Source organism: Kryptolebias marmoratus, linkage group LG7 (assembly GCF_001649575.2).
Source record: "Kryptolebias marmoratus isolate JLee-2015 linkage group LG7, ASM164957v2, whole genome shotgun sequence".
Lineage (NCBI taxonomy): Eukaryota > Metazoa > Chordata > Actinopteri > Cyprinodontiformes > Rivulidae > Kryptolebias > Kryptolebias marmoratus.
The window spans coordinates 17,188,581-17,204,066 of record NC_051436.1 but is presented as its reverse complement, the minus strand read 5'-3'; the positions used below and the strand labels follow the sequence as shown (position 1 = coordinate 17,204,066).

General features: G+C 40.3%; 2 protein-coding genes across 2 annotated transcripts; one reads left to right on the top strand and one right to left on the bottom strand.

The window, feature by feature from the left end:
* The first annotated feature begins 11 nt into the window (after window positions 1-11).
* zcchc4 (zinc finger, CCHC domain containing 4) lies at window positions 12-14,382 on the top strand. The gene is made up of 13 exons (XM_017430247.3): window positions 12-225; window positions 839-957; window positions 1,050-1,132; window positions 1,214-1,486; window positions 3,399-3,479; window positions 9,473-9,545; window positions 9,620-9,770; window positions 10,798-10,898; window positions 12,311-12,432; window positions 13,615-13,690; window positions 13,780-13,831; window positions 13,936-14,083; window positions 14,176-14,382. Exons 1-13 carry the CDS (start codon window positions 138-140, stop codon window positions 14,285-14,287), a joined length of 1,479 nt encoding a protein of 492 aa, XP_017285736.1. The 5' UTR covers window positions 12-137; the 3' UTR covers window positions 14,288-14,382.
* si:dkey-219e21.4 (nuclear factor 7, ovary) lies at window positions 2,354-9,395 on the bottom strand. The gene is made up of 7 exons (XM_017430248.3): window positions 9,261-9,395; window positions 8,544-8,763; window positions 7,489-7,584; window positions 7,153-7,389; window positions 7,033-7,052; window positions 6,820-6,950; window positions 2,354-6,045 (listed from the first exon to the last, which is right to left on the bottom strand). The coding sequence occupies exons 2-7, from the start codon at window positions 8,751-8,753 to the stop codon at window positions 5,447-5,449; spliced, it is 1,293 nt and encodes a 430-aa protein (XP_017285737.1). The 5' UTR covers window positions 8,754-8,763; window positions 9,261-9,395; the 3' UTR covers window positions 2,354-5,446.
* Window positions 14,383-15,486: the final 1,104 nt, after the last annotated feature.

Here is a 15,486-nt window from a genome sequence, read left to right as displayed (position 1 = left end):
GACACATGGGAAATGTAGTTCCGTTGAAAGAGCTCCTTACGTCAGATTTGCGCGACATGAAGCAGCATGGCTCCCGTGTTGTCATGAGCCACTGAAAGTTTTGATGCGAAATCAGTAAGCGGTGTAATCTTTGAGACATGGATTTAACCGAGTCAAACCCTGACGGTCTCGGGATAGAAGTCATTCTTCCAGACGGCGATAAACCAGCGCCATGTTGTCCGCACGGTGAGAACAACACCAAACTGCATTAACACAATCCTTTATTTGATCATTGTTTGGCTTTTTAAAGCATACAAACACATTGGACACCCCAGGTAACAGCTATTTCGAGTGAGTATTGTGTTTAGATCAATTCGGCTTAATAATATAACTTTAAATCAGTGACTGTGACCATGGGGTTTAACTAAAACTTTAATTAACCTGACATCATTGTGTTTTTAAGATTGCCAAAGTTCTTTTCTGTTTGCTCATACTACCTTAGACCAGGTCTAAAAAACAGTGACAACACTTAAACTGGTCGGTTCAGCTCTAAATGATCTTCCATGGGATACAGACTCTTCAGAGACTCCTTATGTTGCTAAAAGCAGCATAAAACTTCCAGTTGAAACCAGATGTTTACATACACTTATTTTGGGGAATCCTAACTGGCCTAAAACAAACAGGAAAGATTTGGTCTAATTTAATGTCAGACAGTGAGAAAAAAATGGTTAAAAAAGTGCCTTTATGTAAAATGTTTGTAAGCATCTGGTTTCAGCTGTATATTACGCATGCTTTATCTCCATTAATTGGGTTTACCATATAAAAACATTATGTGCTATCACATCTTCTGTTTCACCAGGTCCAACTTTACTATTTGAGAAGGTCAGCAAAGGAGGAAACGCAGGAAGACGGTTTTATGCCTGTTCAGCCTGCCGAGACAGGAAGGACTGCAACTTTTTTCAGTGGGAAGATGAAAAAGTCAGTTCTCCTTATTATTTATTAGTATTTTGTGGCAAAATGTCTCATTTGTATAGTTCATGTAACCACTGGTTTAACACATTTACCTGAAGGTGTCAGAGGCCCGTCTGCTGGCGCGAGAGGCAGAGAACCGGTCCAAGAGGCAACCGTTCACGCAGCAGGAGTACTGTAAGAGGTGAGAGGTCACCCCTCTCTAATGAGCAACAGGCCGCCTCTTCAAACAACGACAGCGTGACCTCTGACCTGTGTCCCTCAGGCTCGAGATGTTTGTCTCGCTTCCTCCGGATAAGAAGAAGTTCTGCGAGGATTGTCAGACTCTGCTCCTGCCGGCGGAGCACGCAGCTCACGCCGCTCACAGAACGGCGGGCGTCACCGCGGCGCAGCTCAGGAGGCCCAGCGTCCTGCTGCGTCCGCTGGACAACAAGAAGAGCCACGCCCAGTACCTGTTCACCAACCGCAGCGCGCTCTTCTTGCTGGACGCCCTAGCCAGCCTGGGATACGGGAAGGTTCTGTGCGTGGGCGCGCCCAGGTGAGGTCCAAGACAGAACATAGATTTGTTTTTTGTTTTTTTTCCACATGCTGTTGTGACTGAGAATATAAATCATACTGTGAATAACTGCATCCTTTTTACTTTGATTCCAGCTGGATGTAGATCAGCCCAACATTTCTCTTTCCTCTTCTCTTTTCCCTCTATTTTAAAGTGTTGTCTGGAGTTCAGCAGATATCCAAACCTGGAAACATTTCATATCAGAGTCTTTGAGTAAAAGAGCTGCTGATGAGTTGTGCCAAAATCTAGTTATAGCCAGATCAAGCTTCTTGAGGCATCAGTGGAAAATAGTCCGTGTTATGATGGCTTTGGGTGCTCTGTACTGCCCTCTGCTGTTTGATGCAGAATAAGAGCTGTCATGTATATATCCCTATGACCAAAAACATTAAATTAATTTCTTTATAACTTTCTAAGAAACTGGAACAACCAAAAAATTACTTTTCAGTTTTCAACTGAATGTATATTTGTGATGTGATTTTGCAGCTCAACAAATAAGTTTCATAAAGGATCTTTTTTTTGTCATTTTCACTGCCATTTTTACTGTATTTTGGTCTGTTTTTAGACAACTTGGTCCGTCTTGTTTAAATTGAACTATAGATGCTGTAGCTGTACAAAAAACTTAAACAATATAGACAAAAAGAGGTAAACAGCTGCAGAGGAACCTCACATCTGTGGCTTTGTTCCACCGAGGTATTATTGAACCCTTGTGTCATCAGCTGTAATGTTTGTGTTGCTCTGATGGGCTTCATTTCTTTTATTTATTTCAAACAGCCCTGGATTTTTTTTATAACCCAAAAGTTAACAGTTAAAAGAAATAATTCCCCACAAAACTAAAAATTACATGATAAGAAATGGAGAGTAAGTATTTTTAATTTATATGACACATTTCTAAACCAAAATTTACAAAATGCTTTACATAAAAACAAACTGTCAGAAATGGGTAAAGACAACAATAACACAGTGGGAAGGAGGATCCCAGGACAGGTGAGTTAAACACAAAAAACACTTTTTAAAAAAAGAGATGCCATCTTGTCTCCTCTATGAGTCAGGATGTAGTAAAGCGTGAAACTAATATATAAGAAATATGTCTCGTGTATCTGTAGATAAGCCAGCAGCAGGTCTGCATCCAGAGTGAATCCTCCTCCATCGATTTAGTTATTTCTGGGAGAAAACCTGTGTCAGGGTTTGTTTCCATCAAAAATTGCCCTTCCCTCTCAGCACTCGATTCAGCACTTTGATTCAAGTGTCCCATCCTGAGTAAAAACTCAGAAATATCAGAAATTATACCTAATAATAATTTTTTTTTATCTCAGTAGTAATTTAGTCCTTTGCTCACCAGCTGTATGTAATAAGAACATTAAACTGATGCAAATCTACAGTTTCTTCCACGTGTTGACTGCAAGGAAACATTTGCAAGTCAAATGTTGGTTCCAACATGAATGGAGCCACGGTTAACGTGACTGTAACAAACATGTTTAGAGCTCTCTGTTAGGCTGAAGACTTATCTGTACCACAAATAGACCTGCAAATAGATCTTTGATTAGGTAATAAATAGCTCTTTGGCACAAGATATTTTTTTAAAGATTGAAACTAAGAAATAGACTACAAAAGGCAAAGATGACTCCTTAAAATGTAGGTAAAATTAAAGAACTGGATTCTGGATTTAGTGGAAAGTTTCACTTTCCTGTGATAGTTACTGTTTGTTTCTCAACATAACTTTGACAAAGAGAGTTTTCACTACCTAATTCTTATCAGTAATCATTTTAATCTGTTTACCTGTTGTAATATAAAGTAAGACAGTTTCTCAGATATATTTAGGATAAGTGGCAGATTTTAAACCTGTAGAGTTTATAAATCATGCACCATCAGTACTGATTGTTGTTGTGTGTGTCAGGCTGCAGGAGCTGATCAAGCTACGGAACCTGGAGCAAAAACAGAAACCAATGAAAAGTCTGCTGCTGGACATTGATTTCAGGTAATGTTTTTTTGTCATCTGTATTGCTTTCTTAAAACTGTTAGCTACTGACACTCATTGTGATGTGTAAAACTGTGCAGAAGTTTTGAGCAGCAAAAGCGAAACATGCGTGTCTCCTTGTTCATCTTGTGGCAGTGGCCCACTTTTCTCTTGGCCCTTCCCCATTGTTTTTATGTCTTCAGGTAGGGTTTTTAAGTGGGGATTCAGTCGTAGTGGTCATCTAGCCCTTCAACTAAATGATCCCTGCTACTACTATAAATAAGAGCAGCCTATCTGACATGTCAGCATGCCAGCTGGAGTGACAGGGCCATGGTGAAGATTTGGACTTTGGGTAAAGTTGCAGATTATATAGAAATAAAAAGGAACAGGAGAAGTGCTGGCCTTGAGACAGAAACGAGTTTGTGCTGTAAAGACAACTGGGAGACAGATGTGCATTTTAAGCAGAATAACTCTTTAAATTCATTTGTAATTATTCAATTTTTCTTCAAATATTTGACACCACCATAATGGTTCCACCAATCAAACCCCTCCTCCACCCTGCTAACCACCACTCCAAACCTAAGATTAGGTTGCAGCAGTTTGTGCTTAAAATGAAAATCCATATTTCACCTGTGGACTGTGCCATTTTTTTTCTTGTTTTTCTTGTATTTAGACAGCTGACGCTTGTGTGGTTTTTCTTAAAAAAAAATTCTCTCAAAACAATTTTTAACTGTACGTTATCATTTGACATTTTTTATTACAAAATGAATTATTCACAAATTGATGTTAATTAGAGCTTTTTGAGCAATAGAACAACAGCAGTGTCCTACAGCCATCAGACTGCACTGATGAGGTGGATTGCACACAATCAGGCTGTATTACAGCATGGATCTGATTTGTACACTCATTTACTGGTCAAATATTCTTGAGAGGGAAAGTTAAACTAGCTAAAATAAAATGGAGAATATTGCCCTTAATAAAGAATCTGATGCCTAATGGACTTCGATCAGTCGAATTGCCCAACCCTAATTAGGAAACAACTGGCCAGGTTGCTCCCAGGTGTAAAAACAGTATGACACCCCCACTGTGATGTCAAAATCAACCAGAAAGTTGATGGGCTTGGCGAGGTTTCCAGAGGCATGATAGGTCCAAAATGCTTTTGAGTACGCACAAAACTGTCATCGTGACATTGTGGTTTTTCACCATGGTGGCACATATTGAGGTATCAACATTCTAATGGGTCATAGCAGGGTCATCATCAAGTGTGAAGGAGGTGCACGGTTGTTTTACAGAACCGTCGCATACCGAAGTATGAAAAGGTGGCCATTTGAGACCAGAATGTGAAGTAAGTCCAAAATCTCAACCTAATGCACTATTGGTCCTGATGCAGGATTCCTGACATAGAATGACACTGTTTTATGGTGAAACATTCCAAAGACAGAGAAAGTTAATCAAGGAGGAAAAAACTGTTAAATTAGCAAATGTGAAAAGGAAAAAGGAAAGAGCCTATCACTGCCCATATTCCATTTCAGGTAAGTAGGATTTGCTGCTCCTCATACACCAGCGTCTTTACAGGCTAATGTCGATGGAAGCCTGAACTGAATCCTCCTGTGCTAAATGAGTACCATGCTTGGTCATGTTCAATAAACAATAGGGTAACAAAGTTGCATTTTTTTCCACCTGTGTAAATCTGGTTCAAGTAGGAAACATTGTGAATTCTGGAGAATCTGTAAATTCTGGGGCCTTAACAGGCTGGAGTTTGTCCAAACTGCAGTGACACTAAAATAACTGAGATCAATTCAAATAAATTGATACAAAACTTTAAAACAACTACAAAAGATACACACACAAAGCACTGAAGCAAACACTCCCCATGTTACCAACATGTTGTTCTGAATTTCAGCATCTTAAGTTTATAAAACACATTAAATCAGTCCATGAAAAGATTTTATGTATGTACAGCTGAAATGTCTCTGCAGTTTGGACCTTTAAAAGGAATCCAGATGACTGAATTTCAGGTGGTTCGGCCCGTTCTGGTTCTCCGTTGGTTTCAGGAAGCGTATGGCAGGATACAAGGGCTCGGTGAACTGGTGATGAGCCCGGTCAAACACCGGAGTGATGGCCGCCGAGAACCTCTGCAGGACGACCATTCTGTCTGCATCGTAAAACATCAGCTGACCCTTATCGTAGTTCACCCACACTCCCACTCTTCTCGGAGGACTCTGCCCCACACCCTGACACACCACATGCCGGTTGTTGTGCCAAGCAGACAGATTCCTGTTCCTGAGCTCTATGCACCACGAGTTTCTGTTCCGACCCAGCTTGGCGCCCTTGTCCTGGCCCTTCCTCTCCAGCCTGCCGTAGGCCACGCCCACAGCCCAGGCTGAGCAGCAGCGGACATCGACCTCCCAGTAATTCTGACCTGCTGAGACCGGAGTCGAGCCCAGAGCGCAGCACACCTTGTCGAACCGGAGAGGGTGCTCCGGAGTCGAGCCAGGAGAGCTGGAGAAGAACAGGCTCCGCCCCTCTGAGGTCACTGTGATCTGGTTATGGCATGTCTGCCTGTCAATCACAGTGGGAGATGAATCTGAATAGGAAAAGAGAAATCATCCCACAAAAGTATCAGCAATGAATTTAGCATTAGTACAAAGAGGTGGTTTTGAATGTTTAGGAGAACTGGTTGGTACATCAGTAGTAATCTTTACATGAACATCAATATTCTAAAAATCACCTTATTTTAAATAGGAAATTTATTTTATTGCATAAATGATAGATCTGTTATTTTTCCTTTTACTTATAAAGGTGTATGCTACAATCAGGGACTCCTGCCAACATTTTATTCCCATTTGCCTGGGCAATTTTTCCAAAAGTCTTAAATATATCCATATCCCTGGAAAAACATAGCTTTACTCCCTTTCCCATTCTGCAGCTATGACTGATGACAAAACAGGGTCACCAGCTCATTAAGGATCTGTCAGACAAGTTGTTAAGTGTGGGGACATGGTGCTGCTTATCAGCTGTGCAGTGTGAATTTATGTGATCTTGGAAAGACCTGACAACAAGATAAATAAACTGATAGACAGATGAGTTGTTTGGTCTGAAAGCCCCCCTCACACTGGATGACAACCTTGCTACGACATAAAAGTTTGGGCGGGGTCTTTAGTGGCATATTAAGAGTGCAGTGGGCTACCCATTACATGTGATAGGTTGTGTGTGGGGGGGTTTGAGCATGTGCAGAAGTTCCATGTGAAGTTCCATCAAGGAGAGCGAACCAATGCACAGAAGTATCCAGAGCTCCTCAGTCAGTCAGCTCCTTTAAGTTATTTCTCTCAATATTTTCCAAAAATCATAACCAAATTACCTAAGAGTAGAGTCTTCCTTTGCAGCTGGACCTTCAGGCTTTTGGAGATGGAGGAGAGGGTTTTTAGGAGCTTCTCAAATCTTTCTTTATTGAGTCTGATTTCCATCTCTGAGGCGTCTGGCTTTTTGGGACTGGAATGGGTGCAGAACAAAGCTAAGGTGAATGTTGTGGATTATAGCTGGAAACTTTTCATATGATAATGAAGTGTTTTACCTGATGGTATCTGAGTGACTCTTTTGGAAAGAAAAGAAAAGCAGAAAAATAAACCTTAGTAAGACCCCCTCAGTCAGTTTGTTTTTAAACCATGGTTTGGAAACAGAGTTTGAATCATACCTTCCTGTCTTCCTCCGCTGTGGGATTCCTGCTCAGTGCTCCCTGAATAGCGCTGATACTTTTTGAGACTTGCTCTTGATGGTTCATCCAGTTCTTCAGAACCTGGTCCAGCCTGGTCCTTGTCCTTTTCAGGTCCAGCTCCAGAGAGTCCAGGACGGCGTGCTCATCCTGCTGTAGGACGTGCCGCATGTTCTCAAAGTGCTCTCGAACCTGCTGCTTCATCATCTCCGTGGTCCGCTATGGGTTCACGATCAACTTGTTAGCAGTTCTAGTTAATGGTATGACACCAGTACAGTAACTGCTGTAAGTGCTAGCACTGCTTGGTTCAATACTTACAGAGAGATCTGCTTTGCGTTTCTTCAGAGATTGTATATGGGCCTCGGTTTTGGCTTTCTCAGCTTTCAGCTCCTCCATGCGTCTAGATAATTGCTCCTGTTGAAAAACACGTTTGTATTACAACCTAATAAATTTTGGATTACTGAGCCATCATGTAGGCACCTGATATTTAATGATCCCAATGTGTAAGACCCTGGTCAACTGGTAAATTCAATAAAAAAAAAAAGGTTATTTTACTGTCTATTTATATTCAATCAGAATTGTGTAACACAGGCCATGGAAGGTATCCAGAATGATATAGCCATCCACCATCCATCCATTTTCTTTACCCACTTCTCCTTTCCAGGTCACAGGGAGCTGGTATCTATCTCCAGCATTCACTGTGTGAGGGTCAGGGGACACCCTGGACAGGTCTCAAGTCCATCACAGGGACACACAGAGACAAACAGTTATTCATGCTCTCACTCACACCTAGGGACAATTTTAGAGTTGCCAATGAACCTAACATGCATGTTTTTGGTCTATGGGAGGAAACCGGAGTACCCAGGGTAAACCCAGGTGAGCTCAGGGAGAACATGTAAACTCCACCCAGAAAGGCCCCAGGCCAGGAAGCGATCCTGCAACCTTCTTGCTGGGATGCAACAGCTTTAACCACTGTGCTGCTGTTCCACCTGTTAGAATGGTAAATCTCTTAAGAAAATAATACTATCCAACCATCCATTTTCTTTTACTAAAAAATTAAATAAAACAAAAAATTAAAGGGCATTTGCTTCAATAATTTGGCTCAGATTTCATGCAAAATAAAAAGCATCTCTGAATAACATCTCCTAAGCAATAAACTAACTAAATAAAAGAAAAGTGAAACACCCAGTTGACTGAGTTCTACAGTAAGGAAATGACCCTAGATAAATTAATATATGATAATATACTGTACCTATGGCTTCCCACAGTACCAAAGGGTACCACTTTTCTCCCTCAACTACAGGTGATTTTGCTGTTGCTCAGAAACTTTTCCCCATTTTGTAAAGACTATCTAATCTCATACAGACATTTACCTGAGAGAGCGGGGCAGGTTTGGTCGTCTTCTTCTGTAGTTTAGGTGATCGTGGGAAAGGTTGAACAACCTCATCAGTGTTGGAGTCCAGAGGAGTGAAGCTCAACACGTCTTGCAGTAGGCTGCTAAGACCATCAGGGGGCGCTGAGAGCTCACTCTGTAACTGAACCACTGTGGGCTGTCCAACGGATGGTGACTCTTTTTCTGCCATTTCTCACGAGCTGAACAAAAATATAAACACTTAAAACATCTGCTTCAGTCATTTTGAATTCTGGCGCATGCTCTGCGTGTGTCAGGTGAGGAAACTAGTTCCTTTTTTTATACATATACGCGTTTTTTATACATAGAATCTGCAAAGAAATCATATATATAACTTTTCTGAATGTTATACATGAATGTTTGACATATACTGCACTTATTTAGCTGCAAAAGCATTATATTAAACAATCTGTCCACTGTAACCTCTAAAGCTCATTTTATACTTCAGATAAGGCCGTTCCAAATGATCGTTATATACAGATTTAATGTTGTTTTTCTTTCAGCTCCTCCCTTCAGGGGTCACAACAGCGATCGAGCCAAAGATTTGGCTGCAGTTTTACGCAGGATGCCCTTCCTGACGCTACCTGTCCTCGAACCCACAGCCTCAGGATTACGAGGCCGCAGCCCTAAATTCAGATTTAATAAAGTTTTTTAAATCTAACGATTAATATTGTCTTACCTGAGTTCTCTGTGTGGCGTCCTGGTTGTTTTTTCATTAAGAATGTGTGCAGAGAAGGTGTGTTCCTCTGTTACAAGCTGCAGCCTGCTGACACAACCTGAGGAGTGTGTTTGTGTGTGTGTATACAGTAGATGAGTTCAAACTTGTTTGCTGGGCCTGCCCCACAGAAAGTGATATTAAAAGCACATGAATCTGATGTGTGTGTGTTTCAGGTATGCCCAGTTCTACAATCAAGAGGAGTTCTGTCACTACAACATGTTCAACCATCACTTCTTCGATGGCGAGGTGAGAGTTCGGTTGAACGTGATGTAAAGGTTTCTGCTTCCAGCTCCGGATGATGGAGGGTTGTGTCTCATCAGGCCTCCAGTGCAGTCCTGGATGCCTTCCTTGGGGAGGTGGGCGGGGAGAAGGTGGTGATGGTGGCTGACCCTCCGTTCGGTGGCCTGGTGAAGCCTCTGGCCAACAGCTTCTCTCTGATATCACAGACGTGGAGGAAGCTGCAGAACTCTGGTCAGCAGCTTTTTACTTCTAAACGAGAGGTTTCTTTTTATGGTAAAGACAATTAAAGGCCTAGCATTATTTGACGGAATACCTATCACCAACTGCCTTTCATAGTTTTGGAGTTTGGAGTTGTACCCATTCCCCTTAAACCTTGAAAATAACATGCAATATTGTGAGATGTCACGCTCCTACTACCACATCAAATCTTTGCTCATTATCCCTAAAAATTACAGAGTTACTGATGTTTTTGTGTTGGCTAACTTTGATTTCCTTTGGTGGCCATCTTGAATTAAGTTGATTCCAAATGTTGATCAGCTGCAGATGTTCAGTGATTATTTTTTTTCTGCTCTCCTTTTTTGAAAGTTCTATTAAAATCCATCCTGTGGTTTATGAGATATTTTGCTAACAGACAGGCAAGGTTTACTCCAACAGTTATTGCCAAAGTTTTAACCAAAGTTCCCATACAATGAGTAGAACTTGGAGCATGTTTTGTGAAAGACTCTCAGCCACATCCACACTTAATTTTAGCCCAATATCTGTAAAATTGACTGAAGTAAAGGCATTTGGATGTTTTCTAGGAGTTAATTAGCTGTGGTAGCCTTCTTGAATTAAGTCATCTCCAAAGGTTAATCAAGTGTAGATGTATAGCAAATATATATATTCTTTTAATTTATTGGATACTTTGGTAACAGACACATGAACGGAGGCAAAAACATTATTGCGCCACCAGGGCGGGCCATAACAATGAGACATGATTAAAAGAAGATCCTATTGATAAACTTTGTTCATTTCTAACAATATAAACCCCTGGTTGATGTATGAGTTGGGAAAAAGGCTCTGAATCTAAATTTGACATGTTAGAAAACTTAAGCACACTTGGTAAAAGAGGATCAGTAATATTTCACCTGAAGAGCTCATCCAGTTTTAATCTGCTTGTACTGATCTCATCAAAAGGTCAGATCTGTGTTTTTAACACCGTTAATCTGTTCTGAGAGGCTTGTACTTGTGTGTTTGACTCTGATCTGCTTCTGTTCAGGTGACAGTAACGTTCAGATGGCCATGATGTGGATCTTTCCGTATTTCTTTGAGCCTCGCATCCTGGAGTGTCTCCCCTCTTTCACCATGTTGGACTACCAGGTACCAGCAGGACACTGTATATTCATCAGAAATATCTGTAGGGATTTGTTGTTCACTCTCACATTACATCAAATAGCATCCAATAGTGTAATATTTATTGAAACATCCATCTTTAATTTTAGTTTTATGTGACATGTTTTTATGTGTGTTTGGCTTTTAAAGGGATAGTCCGGTCAAAATTGACATTGACACAATATGCTGCAATCTTAATAAAATTATTAAAGGGCTCATTTGACTGTAACTACCATCCTTTATGCTGTTAACAATCAATAATTAAACATATTAAGAGCAGAGGAGATATCAGCTGGATGACAACAGGTCCACAGTAAAAAGGATTTTCTCATTTTAGTAAAACTAAAACTAGATTAGCTTTATTAGCACCAGTAGCATTTCTAGCAGTAACATCTCTGTGCCTGCCTCAGATGAAAGTGTTTCCAGCACAAAAACCTGCTAACAGATTTTAATCCACCAGGTTTGATGACAGACCAAAGTTAAAAACTAATGGGAAAAAACAGAGCTGTAGTCCACTCTTCTGTCTGCTGGGCTCCAGCTCAAACCGACTGTCAGCTCACATGATGAAGAGCAGAGAATATTCTTCTGTAAAAACACTGTTTCCTTCTAATAGCTTCTCTACCTCTTGTTCTTACACAGATTTTATTTGTAAACCCCTTACAGACAGTCCATCCAGCTAACTTAGTGTTTATTCCACACAGTAAAAACTCTCCTAACTAGCAGTCCTGCAGCAGCCAGTCTGTAATGCGTTCAATGACTGGAATAATATTGGATTTTTGAGTGCTGACTGGCTAACCATTGATCATGGCTGGTCATGAGCCAATTTCCAGGGGCATCAATATTTATTATTCATCTCAGAGCACTTTACAAAAACATTTACATGCAGTATGTTATAAAATGCCAATCTGTAAAATGGAAGCCAGCAGATTGTGTCGAATCTTCACTTTGTTGTAATCACTGTAGCACACCTGCACAGATATGTTGTCAGTCATCAGTTTGCTGTACTGATGATGGCTAATGGAAAGATTTATCTTATTGCCTACTCCTACTTGAAAATATCTGAACTGTCCCTTTAAGTACATTGAACAGAGCTGCTGCCTGGTGTCTAAAACTGTTGAGCCAACCAGATACAGTAATTAGTTTACAAAGTAACACCAGGCATTGTTTTAGGTTCACTTTATTTCCTGGCTCTATTTTTAGTGTCTTTGTCACTTTTTCTATGTATTTAAGAATTTGTTTTTCTTTTATTGTGATCAATACCTTTGTTGTTGTGGTAATGTCAGTTTCCCTGCTGAGGGCTGAATAAAGGTTTATTCTTTTCCATTTTTGTCGTGTCAGACTGTTCTAATGGGCTTAGATTCTGTACATAATTCAGTGTTTTTGATGTTGTGTTGAACCAGGTGGACTATGACAACCATCCTCTGTATAAACACGGGAAGAAAGGCAGGAGGCAGTCTCCTGTCAGGGTTTTCACCAATATTTCACCCAAACTCATTGTTCTGCCTAAAGAGGAGGGCTACAGGTACCAGTATACTTACTCCATCAGTTCATAACTAATAGGGACAACAGCAGATGGAACTTCTGATCAGTAAGAGTCCAAAATAAAATGTTGTTTTTGTCTCACAACAGCATTTTCCATATATCCCTCTTTTCCATTTATTTATTTACACAACACAATTAGGCAAAAAAATCAAAGAGCTTATGTAAAGCCCTTCCCCAAATAAAACCAGATTAACTTAGTATATGTGTAACAATCATAAAATCATAGAAACTCCATTATTGGCATGTGAACAAAAGACTCATGCAAACAATAACAATCAAATAGCTAAAAATGGCAAAGGGCCATTGGCAACTAGGGTCCAGTTCATGTCTTACCTTCGATTTAGTCCACCCACCTGTGAATATCACACTTATGTCTCTGCATTAATGTAATATAACATTCCACAGGAAATTAAAATACTAGCCTGTGGAACAGACAAACCTGAAACTACTCAACTGTATTTATCCTTTTACTTAATGTGATCATCTTTACAGCTCAAATTTTCATCAATTTCCAAAAATCCAGTAGGTGACACTTGAGTTATTTCAACCAAACAAATTGACATTTTAGATAAACCCTTAGAATAATGTTTTTTTTCTCTGAAAATAAAAAAATCAATTTTTTTTATATTCACAGATATTTATTCAGTTTGAACCATGTATCCTGAGAAGTTAAACTAGCATTTACTTCCTTAATCAGTGCATCAAAGTTTGAAGGAGCATGGACCAGGGTTGTGTCATCTGAATTATTTGTGTCAGGATATTTGAAACATTACGTAAATCATTGACATAAATAAAAAGTGTTCCAATAATGGATCCCTGAGGAACCCCACAGTGTAGTCTAGCCTTGGAATTACAACCCTAAACACAAACAGCCTTCTATTGGACAAAAAAAAACCCTGTTCATTTCAATTTAGTATCATGAAAATCGTGTTTTTTGCAGCTTTTTGTCCAACTGTATCAAAAGCTTCTGACAGATCTACATAAAATACTATAAACAATTTAATTATCAGCTAGTCCAGAAGTAACCATGCAAGTGAAATGGTTTTTATGAAATCCATACTGATGTATGTACAAAATCGAGTAACAATCTAAATGAGAAAGTATCCTTTTGTTAATAATTTCTTCAATAATTTATATTAGCTATGCAATTTTCTTTGTCCAGGTTTTGCTCCATATGTGAGAGATATGTGTGTACTCTGAACAAACACTGCGCTAAATGCAACATCTGTCCATCCAAGGTATGAAACTGCTACACTCACATTTATTTTCCAACTTTAATAAGGCATTTTTTAGTCAAATAAACCTGTGTTGTTGTTTGTGAGTGCAGGATGGCCGTGAATGGAAACACTGCTCATCATGTGAGAAATGTGTGAAGCCATGTAAGGACAAGTATCCGAGCTCAGCATCAGAACTGTGAATAAAATGAGCTCTGGTTGGTTTTATTTCACAGCTGTGTAAAACTGGTAACATTTTGCCCCCTCAGCGTGGAAACACTGCCAGTCCTGCGGCTGCTGTGCCCTCCCGGATCACTCGTGCGGGCGTGGTCAAGAGAAGGAGGGCTGCTTCACCTGCGGCAGCCTGGAGCACAAACGAAAGTCCTGCCTGCTTAAAGAAGCTCCCAGGAGAACGGGGTGAGTCAGAACCATCCTGTCATTTTTTTTCCTCCTTCACCAGGAAATTAACACCTGCATGTCTTAGCTTGTCTTGTGCTGTGCGCCTCCAGGTATGGAGCCAAAGCCAAGAAAGTTTCCCATCATGCTGGTCTCAAGCTGAAAGCCAAGAAGAAGTTTGGAGCAGCACGTCGAGAAAAGAAACTGTCTGCTGAGTCTCTCTGACCTCAGCATTCCTGTTATTTACCTCTGAGTATTTCTCTTTAAAGCCAACCAGCTGAACTGTTTGTTGTTTGAACACAATAAAACCTGAATATGAAGTTTAGTGTTTGTGTTTAAAGTTCTTTGATGACCACAGTTCCAGAGTCGCAGTTAAAGCGATAGTCAAATCAACACTTGAAGGTGTGGATGAAGTGGTTTTGTGTGTGTGTGTGTGTGTGTGTGTGGGGGGGGGGGGGGGGGTTGTTCTGGACTTCCATGGAATGTATAAAATAATTAGCATTCAGTTGTATTGAAATGATTTAGACTAGCCTTCTCTAAAAACCACCAGTGGATGTGCACAAGGACATGACCGCACAGTTTCTGTAAAGTCAGAACGCCACAGACACTGTGATAAAGGCAACACAAAATACCTTAGTTCAGTGTAACTGACTGGACAGCAGGAGTGTAAGTGCACAAATTCAGCTCTCATCTAGGCCCAGTCATTAGTTACATATGTGACAACGTGTAAGATTTTATATAAATTAAGACGACACATTTAAAGCAACAAATCTATTGAACTTTAGCGTGACCATAACAGGGAGATCCCAGCTATCCTGCAGAGAAAACTCATTTTGACCGCCTGAATCCAGGATCTCATTCTTTCAGCCACTACCTAAAGTTCATAACTATTGGTGAGGGTAGGAATGTAGACCAACCAGTAAAAGAAGGAAGTTGCCTTGCAGCTCAGTTCCCTCTTCACTACTACTCCCTCCCCCAAGGACCCCAGGGAGGGTAAAGAGCTGGACCAGTCTTCCATGTCCCAGCATACCAACTCTGTGAATTACAACATATCTTTAAAATGTTTTATAATTAGACTTAAATGTTTTACATAAAGGATCAGTTCACATTTTCTCATAATTTCTCAGCCCCGCAACTCAGACAGAGATGAGCCACGTCATATCAGAAACATTCAGATAATAAATGTATTTTCACTGAGTCTGATGAGCTGCAGACGTTAGCATTAGTTTTGATTAGCCTGCTGTGCTGGTTCTGGATTATGATCTGTTTCCACCAATGTAGTGTAAAACCTATTTTACTGAACCACATGTCTAGCTTTTCAGGCACCAACTAGTGAATGAAAAACTAGAGTTAATATTTTCAACAACATTACAAAATGGATGACTCACTATTTAGTGAAGGAGTGGATAATTCAAACACAGCAT